Source organism: Brassica napus, chromosome C9, assembly GCF_020379485.1.
Source record: "Brassica napus cultivar Da-Ae chromosome C9, Da-Ae, whole genome shotgun sequence".
Lineage (NCBI taxonomy): Eukaryota > Viridiplantae > Streptophyta > Magnoliopsida > Brassicales > Brassicaceae > Brassica > Brassica napus.
This window is the reverse complement of record NC_063452.1, coordinates 56,653,010-56,667,303: the sequence shown is the minus strand read 5'-3', so window position 1 is coordinate 56,667,303 and position 14,294 is coordinate 56,653,010. Positions and strand designations below refer to the sequence as shown.

At 33.5% G+C, this 14,294-nt stretch overlaps 3 protein-coding genes across 3 annotated transcripts; 1 reads left to right on the top strand and 2 right to left on the bottom strand.

The window, feature by feature from the left end:
- The first annotated feature begins 431 nt into the window (after positions 1–431).
- On the top strand, positions 432–4,420 carry LOC106366710 (glutamate decarboxylase 1). The gene is made up of 8 exons (XM_022709126.2): positions 432–629; positions 708–912; positions 2,020–2,220; positions 2,308–2,522; positions 2,620–2,873; positions 3,387–3,439; positions 3,546–3,721; positions 3,933–4,420. The coding sequence occupies exons 1-8, from the start codon at positions 544–546 to the stop codon at positions 4,249–4,251; spliced, it is 1,509 nt and encodes a 502-aa protein (XP_022564847.2). The 5' UTR covers positions 432–543; the 3' UTR covers positions 4,252–4,420.
- Positions 4,421–4,611: 191 nt separating this feature from the next.
- Positions 4,612–5,638, bottom strand: LOC106362954. Its single transcript, XM_013802776.3, has one exon. The coding sequence runs from the start codon at positions 5,455–5,457 to the stop codon at positions 4,735–4,737; it is 723 nt and encodes a 240-aa protein (XP_013658230.2). The 5' UTR covers positions 5,458–5,638; the 3' UTR covers positions 4,612–4,734.
- Positions 5,639–13,232: 7,594 nt separating this feature from the next.
- LOC106448243 lies at positions 13,233–13,790 on the bottom strand. The gene has a single exon (XM_013890156.3). It carries the CDS (start codon positions 13,788–13,790, stop codon positions 13,233–13,235), a length of 558 nt encoding a protein of 185 aa, XP_013745610.2.
- Positions 13,791–14,294: the final 504 nt, after the last annotated feature.

Here is a 14,294-nt window from a genome sequence, read left to right as displayed (position 1 = left end):
TAGTCACAATTTAACAATGAATGTATTCCCAAAAGAAAATAAAAAATGACTTTTTCCCCAGATCCCATTCATCAATCACTTGGCAAGCATTGAATATTTTCATCGTGTTTCTAAATCAATTTTCTTAAGAATTACTGATAAGGAAACAAAATAATCAATCGTATTTTAACTTTTATAGGATCCATATGCTTTTCATGCGTTTCCGGGCCCTCCATGATTCTAATTTTGATTTCGAAACACAAATCGAACTTCAAAACAAAATTTCTCAAACTAGATATTGGGTGTAACAGTGAAAACGAAATTACAGGCACTGTTCTGTTAATTCAAACAAAGTATAGGCCCTTGGAAGAAATTTTAGAAAAAGGAAACTTCCAAAAGTTTGTTAATTTCATAATACCCATGTAACCCACATGGTTAGTTGGTTACCATACAGTATCATTTTTGTTATTAATATAGAAAACCCATTAGGTGTTGTTCATTTCATTCCATTCATCACTTTCTCTCTTATCATCATCTGTTGTTATTCTCTCTCTCATCGCCGTGATGGTGCTCTCTCACGCCGCATCGGATTCGGACGTCTCCGTCCACTCCACATTCGCATCACGCTATGTCCGAACTTCACTTCCTAGGTAACATATAAAACAATCCTGATCATGTTATATATATATGTATGATCTTGACTATAACGAAAACGTAAATATCATCAGGTTCAAGATGCCCGAAAACTCGATTCCGAAAGAAGCAGCATATCAGATCATAAACGACGAGCTGATGCTTGACGGCAATCCAAGGTTAAACTTGGCCTCCTTCGTAACGACGTGGATGGAGCCTGAGTGTGATAAACTCATCATGTCCTCCATCAACAAGAACTACGTCGACATGGACGAGTACCCTGTCACCACTGAGCTCCAGGTATTGATTTGATCATATAATATACATGTCATGTCATGATCGTTTCAAAATCGAGTTTTTAAACATAATTATGTCTCGATTTCTATATGGAGAGAAATGATTATAGGATCTTGGGAAGTTTTATTTTTCAAACGATTTTTTGATATTATGTGGCGGAGATATTATGGTATGTTTTGATTGATGTTTTGGATCTGTTCACACCATAATTAATGATTAGTATTTTCATAAGATGCACTGTTATTAAATCTTGTTCTTATATAGTTATATGTAAACCAACCACATGTTGACGTATTTTATCAGAAAAATATGATGACATTTTCTATAGCTGTGATTATCAAATTTGGGACTATATTTTATTATTAACACTTTATCTTGGAAATACTAGCCATTTGTGTTAGGTAGTTGCGTTACTTTGAGGGTTTTCTTTTAATCTAAGATCTTGACTCGATATTTGATAGTATTATTATTAGTTTGTAGCTGTATTAAGATGCTTAATTATTGAATATTGGTTCTAAATGTATACATATGCACCAACTATATATCTTGACTTTTTCTATGACCGTATGTTTCATCAACTTTGGATTAATTTGGACTAAAGTAGTAACTAGTGGGAATAATGGCACCACTTTATTTCCGCAAATGCCAGCCATTGTGTTCCTACTAATATTTAAATTGGCAGCCGGACAAAAAATAAAGTTTAGTGTTATTTTCTGAACGGGCCATCACTGAAATACAAATTATTTGTAGAAAACTGAAATTGTTCTTACAAATGGTTCGTGTTTAAAATTAATAATCTAAAGTCTATGACATAAAAAAAGTCTATGACAGAGAAAAATAGTAGGGTCAATTACCTGACCGTAATTATTTACATTATCAGATTTACACGATCTCATGTTCGTCTATCGAATAGTTATAATTATCATGACTGGTTAATCTCCACCACCTAAGTTTGAGTGTGTACTATTTTAGTTTTACTCTAAAGACATGTCACGTTGCAATTCACTGAAATTATTATAGTTAAGCATCAATCTCGATGACAATACGTCATTAGTCAAGTGGGTTTTCACTAATTAATCAATCTTTATTGTTTTAATATGTTAAAAACAGAACCGATGTGTGAACATGATTGCACATCTATTCAATGCTCCGCTAGGAGAGACAGAGACAGCCGTCGGAGTAGGGACCGTTGGATCATCTGAGGCCATAATGTTAGCCGGTTTGGCTTTCAAACGTAAATGGCAGAACAAGCGTAAAGCTGAAGGCAAACCCTTTGATAAACCCAATATTGTCACCGGAGCCAATGTTCAAGTAATTAACGATTGCTCAAGTTTAATAATTATAATTAAATTTGTACTTGTGATCAATATATCTTACAATAATGAATCAAAATGTTAGGTGTGCTGGGAGAAATTCGCTAGGTACTTTGAGGTTGAGCTTAAGGAAGTGAAACTAAGCGAAGGATATTATGTGATGGATCCGGAGAAAGCTGTTGAGATGGTCGATGAGAACACTATATGTGTTGCGGCCATTCTTGGTTCCACTCTTAATGGAGAGTTTGAAGATGTCAAACTCTTGAACGATCTCTTGGTCATAAAGAACAGAGAAACCGGGTAAATTAATATTGGTTTTCATACTAATGGATTGTATAAACCAATCCATGTGGATCATTCAACTAAAAATATGCGTCCATTTGCATGTTTTTAATAGATGGGACACACCAATCCATGTGGATGCAGCAAGTGGAGGATTCATAGCACCGTTTTTGTATCCAGAATTGGAATGGGACTTTAGATTGCCGTTGGTGAAGAGTATAAATGTGAGTGGTCACAAGTATGGGCTTGTGTACGCAGGTATTGGCTGGGTCGTCTGGAGAAACAAAGAAGATTTGCCTGAGGAACTCATCTTCCATATCAATTATCTTGGTGCTGACCAACCCACATTTACACTCAATTTCTCCAAAGGTATATATATATTGATTTTAATTATTTTTTCTTGCTAGTCTTAATATTTTTTTTTCATTTTTACTCGCCATGATTTTAACAGACTAACACTAAGGTGATGGAAATTCACTTAAGCACGTCGTATTTGTTTCATTTTCATCAATTTTTTTTGTTAGTTTTAGTACATGATCATCATCAAAGTGATGGAGCTTGCCATTGAGGTCAAACTTTTTTCCATTTAAATAGGGAACATCATTTTTAATCTCCAGTACATGTTTTACTTTGAATAATGGGTAGAGTACATGAACACATCAAAGTATTGGAGGTCAAGTTGTACCATTTTAAAATAGGGGAAAACGTAACTCTTAGACGTTGTTGTCGTATTCTCACTTAGGTTAAAGTTTTAAAATTTTGGACCTTTTCTTGATTGTAGCTTATTCCTGATTCAACGTACTACTTTACTCTCAATTTTTATTTCTTTATTAAATTTTAATTCATTTTATTTAATTTATATTCTTTGCTCAATGAACGCAGGTTCGAGTCAAGTCATAGCTCAATACTACCAACTTATCCGACTGGGCCACGAGGTGAGCCGGTCCTCGATTATTTAAAATGTTGTATTATTTGTATATCATGCTAGCTAGTAGTTAGAAAATAGTCAAAATACTTAATAATTAAAATTTTATTAAACAGGGTTATAGAAATGTGATGGAGAACTGCAGAGAGAATATGGTCGTGTTAAGGGAAGGACTTGAGAAGGCAGGAAGGTTCAATATTGTATCAAAGGATGAGGGAGTGCCACTTGTAGCTTTCTCATTGAAAGATAGCAGTTCTCACACTGAGTTCGAGATCTCCGACATGCTTCGCAGGTAAAGATTTCAGATACTCTTTGTTATCATCTAGAAGCTTTCGTTGTGTTAATTATTCATGCATTTAAGAGTAAAAAAGTAACTAGACCTTATTGATATTTACAAGATTATATATATTTATGATGAAGATGTAGTTTTTTTTGGTCAAATAAAAATATTTTATAATGTATGATGATGAAGATGTAGTTAATATAAATATTTTATAATGTAGATACGGATGGATTGTGCCTGCATATACAATGCCTCCAAACGCACAACACATAACTGTTCTTCGAGTAGTCATCAGAGAAGATTTCTCAAGAACACTCGCAGAGAGACTTGTGATCGATATTGAGAAAGTGATGCGTGAGCTCGATGAGCTTCCTTCGCGAGTAATCCACAAGATTTCGCTAGGAGAGGAGAAGAGTGAAGCTAATGGTGATAACTTGATGGTGACGGTGAAGAAAAGCGATATGGAGAAGCAGAGAGAGGTCATCAACGGCTGGAAGAAGTTTGTTTCCGACAGGAAGAAGACAAATGGTATCTGTTAATTGAATATTAATGAATATGCTTGGACTGCTTTATTTAATAATGCGTTTGCATGATCCGGAGATTTGAAGTTGTTTTTTTTCCTTTGTTGTTGTTGAACTAAGTTTTATTTGATTAACTTGTCATATCTTTTGATATTATTGCAACATATTATGAACAAATTTCTGCGTCTTTTGTTACTTGTTCATCAAACGTTGCAAATAAGATTAGTAAATCTAGTATCTTAATTGATCTTTTTATCCCGTAAGTTCGTAAGAGAACATAAAAAATTGGGTAATAACTTTTTATTATGATATAAACTTAGTACCATCTAATTTATAAAATTAATAAGTAAACTCTAAACTTAAATTGTACAAGGAAAAAAATCAAAGTGAAGTTAAAATCCAAAGACGGTTTTCTCAAAATAAACACAAAATTTTAAAACAAGAAAAAAACTAAAACTCCCTAGGACATCAACACTTGAATAATTCTATCAAATAGCTAAATCACTGAGCCGGTGAAGGAGCCTGCGAAGGGGGCAGTAAAGGAGCATGTGAAGGGGCCTGTGAAGGGGCCTGTGAAGGAGCATGTAAAGGAGCATGTAAAGGAGCCTGTGAAGGAGCATGTGAAGGAGCCTGTGAAGAAGGAGCATGTAAAGGAGCCTGTGAAGGAGGAGGTGAAGTAGATCCAACAACGGTGGAGCAATGTAGCTTGACATAGCCGGTCAAGAAGGGGTCATGGAAAGATCCAAAGACGGTCTTCTCACAATCTTTGTTCATCTTCTTGATCGCGGCGCAACATTCCGATCCAATAGCGGCTTTCCTGGTGAAGAAAGTCTCAGCGATATCATTAAAACATGTACCTGCCTCCTTCTTGTCGTTCAAGCATCTGGTGACTACCTGTGGCAGATGGAACGGAGTTAGTGGGAAGTGGCCTGCAGGGAAGGCTTTTCCGGAGCCACGGAACGGCCAATGTTGCTTGGGGTGAAAGCGAGGTAAGTGCCGCGATAGGAAGAGCTCTTGGTTAGTTGATGACTCTAGTTCTGTTGCTGTAACTTTGGATGTGACACAGCTTAAGAAGAGGATCATAGCAAGAACAAGTGTGACATTCTTCATTGTTTTTTTTACTTTTTGAAGCCTTGAGTTAGCGAAACGAGAAGAAAAGTTTTGATGGTTATTGAGTGGTAAGGCGTTAGGGTTTATATATATATATATAAATAAAATATACATCTACATGTGGTATTATGAATTTATAGTAATGATTATCGGACTACGAAAAATATTATTTATTTTGATAAATATATGGACTGGTATATATTAATATTATCACTATCTTAAGAAATAACATATATTTTTATGTATCCATGGTACCTTATTTTCTTTTAATTAAAATTGTTTTAGTATATATAAATAAGTTTTTATAAGGATTTTGATAAATAAAAGAAAGATTTTAATTATTCGCAAGTAATTTTTTAGAATATTCTAATACGATGATAATCATGTGTTTGGTCTATTAACTCTAACTAAATTTGTAAAGATTTTGATAAATACAAGAAAGATTTTGATGACTTTGGGCCATCGTTAGCTTTCCCCAAAACGTTGACTTATTCTTGCGTTCACCATTTGGGATGAATTTTTAGGTTCATCATACAATAAAATTGTGTTATTTCATATTTGATACCTTTTAAAAAATGAAACAAAATATTACTCTATTTGTTGCTAAATAAATTTTACTTTGACATTTTTACACAGATTAAGAAAAAATAAATGAAATATAATTAAGTTTCTATTAATTACACATGTTTGACCAATATAGCATTTGAGATAAATAAAATTATTTATAAAATCAATGCACTTTGCAATTAATTTTAGCTGAAAAATAAATAAATTTTGCATTGGAATTCTAAAGTAACAATTTTTTTGTAACAAAAAAATAATGTTACAATGACACTTAATATGAAACAGATGGAGTATTAAATTATATTATGTTTTTAATATAAAAAGGTAAAAAAATAAATAAAAATAGTAGTTGTTACAAAAAAAATATTTTTAAAAAAATAATTTGAACGTCGTCAGCAAAACACTAAATCCTAAATCATAATTCCTAAACCCTAAACTCTTGGGTAAACCTTAAACCTTTGGATAAATCCTAAACTATAAATCAAAAACACTAAACATTTAAACACTCAAGGGTTTAGAGTTTAGGATTTAGGGTTTAGTGTTTTAATGTTTAATGTTTAAGATTTATCCAAAGGTTTAGGGTTTACCTAAGAGTTTAATATTTAGGGTTTAGGTTTTAGTGTTTTGCTGACGCTGGTAAAAATATTAAATTTTTTTTTTGTAACTATTATTATTTTTTTATTTATTTTTTATCTTTTTATTTGAAAAACATAATATAACTTGACAATATTTTGTTTCACTTTCTAAAAGATATCGAATATGAAATAATGAAATTTTATTGTTTGGTGAACCTAGAGGTTTAGGGGGTGAACGTTGAAGGGTAGATCACTATCAGTTTTTTCTATTTTGATTTAATTTCTTTTTATTTTCGTGTGTTAACTTAAGTTACATATCAAATATTTTACTTTTTGAGAAAAGGCAAGTTCTCAAATATTATTCAAAGATCTTCTACTCGCATCCATACAGTAACATCAAGGAATAATATTTTCTCTATATATTGAACATATTAAATTATATTTTCTCCAAATATAAATTGTTCTTCATTTCTTACGTTGGCTAAAAGAAACATTCAAATAAGCATAAACCAATCAACAGTTCAAAAAAAAAAGAGAGCATAAACCATGATAACAATGCACAAAATTAATAAGTAAAAGCACTGATATTATTATTAAAATTTAAAAAGGAATAACGTCAGATCTACATTATAATATGGCAGTTGCATCACTTCTGAAGCGACACGTCAGCAATATGTGGGTTCCACTTTTAAATCTACATTATAATAGGGCAGTTGCATCACTCCTGATGTGACACATCAGCGATATGTGCGTCCCACTTTTAAAAAGTGTGAAAAAGTGTCAAGTCTGTCACTCAAACCCGGGTTATTGAAATCTAAACAACAACATTTATACCATTGAGCTAAAGGATTGTTTGTACATTGATGGCTGAAACAAATATATATTTATGAAGGTAGGAAACCTTTGCTTCTTCGGTTTTCTCTGTGGGACCCACACTTATTTATTTTATCTAATGATTTAATAAATACTTTATAACTCACGTTTTGAAATGGGCTTCGTTAAAAAAAAGGCCCAATAGACCTCTTTGGTCTGTAAACATTCTCTTCACTGGAAGTTTAGGGATTTCAATTGTTAATCATCGGTTCATGACTCATCTAAGAAACACAGATTGGCTCTTTGAGTTCCATGAATCAATTTATCTTCTTTAGTCTCTACATCTCCCTATCTTTAATAAATTCATCATCGATCGGTTCTTTTATTTTGCCTGATAAATCATGATTGTGTAGTTTTAATTTTCTTTGGTCATCCTTAGCTTGCACCCTTTGATCTAACCAAGAAGAAGAAGAAGACATTTGTCGTTCAGGATGCCATCGAGGACTCAGCTGAGTCACACGGGAGACATACTATTTGTTGCCTGACTGTTTAAAAAGAGTTTATGTGCTGTGAAACATATTTGTTTCTTTTCATCAGTTGCTTTGTTTAATCTTTTTTCCTGCAAATAATGATGGCTTTGACAATTTATATACGGGAGCCAAGAAGTAAAAGAAGAAGAAGCCAGTGAGTGTTTGACATTTTCTGCCTTCCTGAGTTTTTTTTTTCCATTCATTAAACTTGGATTTCGAAGATTATGTGCCTCACATTCTTTTTATTTTGATGGTTGTTAGGTTGAATGAAGATCATTGAATAAAGAAAATTTCGATGCTCCAGAAGATTTGGAAGGTACTTTATATTTCTTTCTTTGATAATTCTAGCGACATAAATTTGAACCTTACAGAGGGTATATTGCAGAGCATCCTAATGACGAGGAAGAGGTGGAGGGAATTGATCTGCACCAGCAACGTTACCCGTGGGAGGGAAGTGACATGGATTACTTATACGACGAGGTAAGCATATCATTAGATGGTTTGCGGTCCATCTTTGAGAGCCGTCGATTGTAAGTGTCTATCGTTTTGAAGTTCCACGACACTAAGATGTAAAGAATTACTAATCACGATTACCTTACTAGCAGAGTTCTTTTGCACAGCTATTGTCAATGGAATTAACACTGAAAATTGATGGTGTTATATTTCATGTTCCAAATGCTAACGCAAGCTCCAATGTTGATTCTCAGCTTTAACATGCCAAAATCACAATGCAGTGGGTGTTGTAGGGTAATTCAGTAGGCACAAATGTTCAGTTGAAAAAAATTCTAAACTGTATTTATGCATCAAACTTATCATTCGTAACATAATAATATGTTTTTTCTGTGCTAGGAATCGTTTGTAAATAAATGTCTCGGATGTATATGATTGCTGAGTTTATTGCTTTTGACAGTGAAATAACTAAGCTTGCAATGTGTCAGGACAACAAAAGCATCTCAGCTGATGGTTAGCTTTACAATTTCGTTGGTTTCTTTTTCCTATTACGTTGGATGGATTATTTTAGCTAACAAATATCGCAACAGAGCGCTGGCAATAACTCTAATAGATTTATATATACATTTAGAATTGGAAGTTTGGTGAGAACATGAACAAATACTTCTGTCACGCTATTGGACAGTTATACGCCATTTCAAGAGAATTGATTTCTTATATTTCTCATAATCAGTAAGATTTTAACTGTTTTGTCTACTTTGCATTCATACATCATTCTCCATCTAACTTCTCGGTGCTACTATATAATGATCAAGTCATTTTCTGCACAAATAGGCAAGTGGGGATGTTACGTTGGGTGCTTGGCTTATTTGGTTTTGCTATACAAAGTCTGTTGTGACTCTAAAACTTTTACCTCATTTAACATTGATTCTGGTTCTTGGGAGAATTGCAGATTGTGAATGAAAGGCACAAGTAGGGAACATATGTGTAGCTGCGTTCAACTCGACATGTAGCGGTATCTGCAGATCCGCTGATCCCATTGTGGAGGTTAACATGCAATGTGTTGACCTGGAAATCATTATTTGGAAGCTACATTTCAAGGCCTTTCCTCAACATATAAATAGACCATAGACAGAGTTTTATATTTATAATATTCTGCAGAGAACAGTCATTTTGCATGTTCTATATGGAACCAAGAGATATATATCCTTTGTATGATGATTGTATTATGATAGCTAGTAACATAGGAGATGACTAGAGAAAGAGAAATGAGTATGAATCTCTTATATGGGTAGCTTTTGTAAACACATTTGGATTTATTAACAGTTGTGACAAGCAATTATGTTTATAGTAAAGGAAACTCGTCGCAGCGTCAATAACAAATGCGCCTGTTTTTTGGTTATTTGGGATTGAAATAGCTTATGGGTTTTCTAAATCAATATAATTGATTTGACTAAAGCTATCTTGGATGACAAAAAGAAGGATTGCAAGTTTAATAACTTCTACTTTAGACTTTAATTTCAACTAAATTATAATCAGTCTTTTATCCATATCATCTTAGTTATAAACGTAAAGATTTATTAGAATAAATAAATAGTTTCAACAATATTTAATATGTGTAAACAAAAGAACTTGTAGGATTTTTAGGATTTAAAGAGATTGGAGACAATAATTAATGAATATGAAAAGAATACGAAGCAGATGATGAAAAATGATTCGAGCAAATTAGTGGCAACACAGAGCTAAGCGAGATAAAAATATCAATCAATAAAGAATGAAAGAAGAATGAGCAGGGTTAAGTTATTACACAAACCAAAACTAAGACAAATCAAATGACAGAACGTGAAAACAAATGTAAACAAGACAAGAAGAGATGGTGAAAATAAAATGCATTGAAAAATTAAATGCTAGATTAGTAAGCAAGAGGCAAGAGATTAAAATGCAAAAATCCTGCGCCTTGGCGCGGATAACGATCTCTAGTAGTTAATAGTAACATAGCAAATGCATACTAAAATCTAAGAAAGATATAAAACCGACTAAGAAATCATTACTTGTAACTTGTAAATAATAAAAATGCTTAAGCTGGCGACGGAGCAGAAGGAGTCCATCCAGCTTTGGTGGAGCAATGAAACTTAACAAAGCAGTATAAATGTGACTTTCGATTGCCTTTGGTGAAGAGTATAAATGTGAGTGGTCACAAGTATGGGCTATTGTACGCAGGTATTGGTTGGGTGGTCTGGAGAAACGAAGAGGATTTGTCTGAGGAACTCATCTTCCATGTCAATTATCTTGGTGCGGACCAACCCACTTTTACTCTCAATTTTTCCAAAGGTATTTTTATATTGCTAGTCTTAATATTTTTTGTTTGAATTTTACTAGCCATGGTCTTAGTAAACTAACATCAAAGGTATTGAAAATTCACTTAAACATGTCGTATTTTTTATTTCATCATTTTTTTTGTTAATTCTCGTAATTTTAAAGAAGTACATCAAAATGATGGAGCTAGCCATTGAGGTCAAACCTTTTCCGTTTAATTCTCCACTACATTTTTTACTTTGAATGATGGGTATTACATGAACACATCGAAGTGGTTGAGGTCAAGTGGTTTTTTTTTTCTTTTTCTAGTTGTTTTCATTTTAAAATAGGGGAAAACGGACTTTGTTGTCGTATTCTCCACTTAGGTAAAAAAAAAAAAATTCTGGACTTTTTTCTTGAATGTAGCTTATTCCTGATTGAACGTACAAATTTACTCTCATTATTTACTTTTCTTTGTTTAATCTCTTATATTATTTGCTCAATAAACGCAGGTTCGAGTCAAGTCATAGCTCAATACTACCAATTTATCCGACTGGTTCACGACGTGAGCTGGTCTTCCATTATTTAAAATGTTGTATTATTTGTATATCATGCTAGCTAGAAGTAAGAAAATAGTCAAAATACTTAATAATTAAAATTGTATTAACATAATAACAGGGTTATAGAAATGTGATGGAGAACTGCAGAGAGAATATGATCGTGTTAAGGGAAGGACTTGAGAAGACGTGAAGTTCAACATTGTATCAAAGGATGAGGGAGTGCCACTTGTCGCTTTCTTTTTGAAAGATAGCAGCTCTCACACTGAGTTCGAGATCTCCAACATGCTTCGCATCAAAATCGGACCTGAATAGAGGCACATAAAGTAAGTGCTTGGGAACATACAAGATATTTATATTTAAAGGGTCAATAATACTGTAAACTTTACACTAGTTTTACTGTTAAGAGCCCCATTAGGCCTGGGATTTTTATCCATAACCGAATACCCGAACCGGAACCGACCCGAAATGGACCGGTTCGGTTCGGTTTCGGTTCTAGGCAATTTATCCGATGGGTATTAGTGTTAATTATCCATGGGTATCGGTTCGGTTCCGGTTTTTACCCGAAACCGAACGGGTACCCGTTTAACCCGAATTCTATGCTTAAAAAACATAGATTTGTATCTTTCGAGGGTTGAACCCGGGTTGGATAGGCAAAGCAACAACTGCAATACCACTAGACTAGTTCAACTTGGTTGTATTTAATACATATTACTAATATATATACGATTTCTATTAACTTTTTTTTTAAAAAATAAAATAAATAAATAAAAAACTGGTATATAATTATTTTATTTTGTAAATATTTATATAATTCACATAAGAAACGGGTACCCGGAACCGACCCGAAACTGGTAGTACCCGATTCGAAACCCGAACCGAAATTTACTAAGTACCCATTGGGTATAGAATTCATTTATCCGAAAAACCCGGACCCGATCGGATCTTATCCGAACCCGAACCGAATATCCGAAGTCCCAGCCCTAAGCCCCATGATGCGTATAGGAGGTGCAAATTTCGGATCGCTAAACTACAATATAATTTTCTTTTTTCTGATTTTTAAAAAAGATAATGGGCCAAAAAAATTATTTTAGCTTCTGAGCCAAAATTTCTCGGGCCCGGCCCTGCTTCGCAGGTAAAGATTTCAGATACTCTTTGCTTTGTTATCATCTATAAGCTTTCATTGTGTTAATAATTTATGCATTTTATAGTAAATAAGTAACCAGACCTTATTGATATTTACAAGATTATATTTATTTATGATGAAGATGTAGTTAATACTATAAATATTTTTTTAATGTAGGTATTGATGGATAGTGCCTGCATATACAATGCCTCCAAACGCACAACACATAATTGTTCTTCGAGTAGTCATCAGAGAAGATTTTTGAAGAACACTCGCAGAGAGACTTGTGATCGATATTGAGAAAGTGATGCGCGAGCTCGATGAGCTTCCTTCGCGAGTAATCCACAAGATTTCGCTAGGAGAGGAGAAGAGTGAAGCTAATGGTGATAACTTGATGGTGACGGTGAAGAAAAGCCATATGGAGAAGCAGAGAGAGGTCATCAACGGCTGGAAGAAGTTTGTTTCCGACAGGAAGAAGACAAATGGTACCGGTTAATTGAGAATATTAATGAATATGCTTGGACTGCTTTATTTAATAATGCGTTTGCATTGATTTGGAGATTTGAAGTTGTTTTTTCCTTTGTTGTTGTTGAACTAAGTTTTATTTGATTAACTTGTCATATCTTTTGATATTATTGCAACATATTATGAACAAATTTCTGCGTCTTTTGTTACTTGTTCATCAACCGTTGCATATAAGATTAGTAAATCTAGTATCTTAATTGATACTTTTATCCCGTAAGTTCGTAAGAGAACATAAAAAAATTGGGTAATAACTTTTTATTATGATAAAAATTTAGTACCATCTAATTTATAAAATTAATAAGTAACTGTAAATTTAAATTGTATAAGGAAAAAATCAAAGTGAAGTTAAGATCCAAAGACGGTTTTCTCAAAATAAACACAAAATTTTAAAACAAGAAAAAACTAAAACTCCCTAGGACATCAACACTTGAATAATTCTAACAAATAGCTAAAATCACTGAGCCGGTGGGAGAGGCTGTGAAGGGGGCAGTAAAGGAGCCTGTGAAGGGGCATGTAAAGGAGCCTGTGAAGGAGCATGTAAAGGAGCCTGTGAAGGAGCATGTGAAGGAGGAGGTGAAGTAGATCCAACAACGGTGGAGCAATGTAGTTTGACATAGCCTGTCAAGAAGGGGTCATGGAAAGATCCAAAGACGGTCTTCTCACAATCTTTGTTCATCTTCTTGATCGCGGCGCAACATTCCGATCCAATAACGGCTTTCCTGGTGAAGAAAGTCTCAACGATATCATCAAAACATGTACCTACCTCCTTCTTGTCGGACAAGCATCTGGTGACTTCCTGTGGCAGATGGAACGGAGTTGGTCGGAAGTGGCCTGCAGGGAAGGCTTTTCCGGAGCCACGGAACGGCCAATGTGGCTTGGGGTGAAAGCGAGGCAAGTGCCGCGATAGGAAGAGCTCTTGGTTAGTTGATGACTCTAGTTCTGTTGCTGTGACTTTGGATGTGACACATCTTATGAAGAAAATCATAGCAAGAACAAGTGTGACATTCTTCATTGTTTTTACTTTTTGAAGCTTTGAGTTTGCGAAACGAGAAGAAAAGTTTTGATGGTTATTGAATGGTAAGGCGTTAGGGTTTATATATATAAATAGAATATACATCTACATGTGGTGTTATGAATTTATAGTAATGATTATCGGAGTACGAAAAAATATTATTTATTTAGATAAATATACGGACTGGTATATATTAAAATTATCGCTATCTTAAGAAATAACATATATTTTCATGTATCCATGGTACCTTATTTTCTTTTAATTAAGAGTGTTTTAGTATATATAAATAATTTGTAAGGATTTTGATAAATACAAGAAAGATTTAATTATTCGCTAAGTAATTTTTTTGAATATAGTATAACCTCTTTAAATTAATACTCTATAAATTAATATACACTAAAAATCTCTTTAAAATAATATAATTTTATAGTTCCAAATTGAATTTTTGGTTCAATTAGTATATCGATAAATTAATATCTCTATAAATTAATAAAAAAATTATAG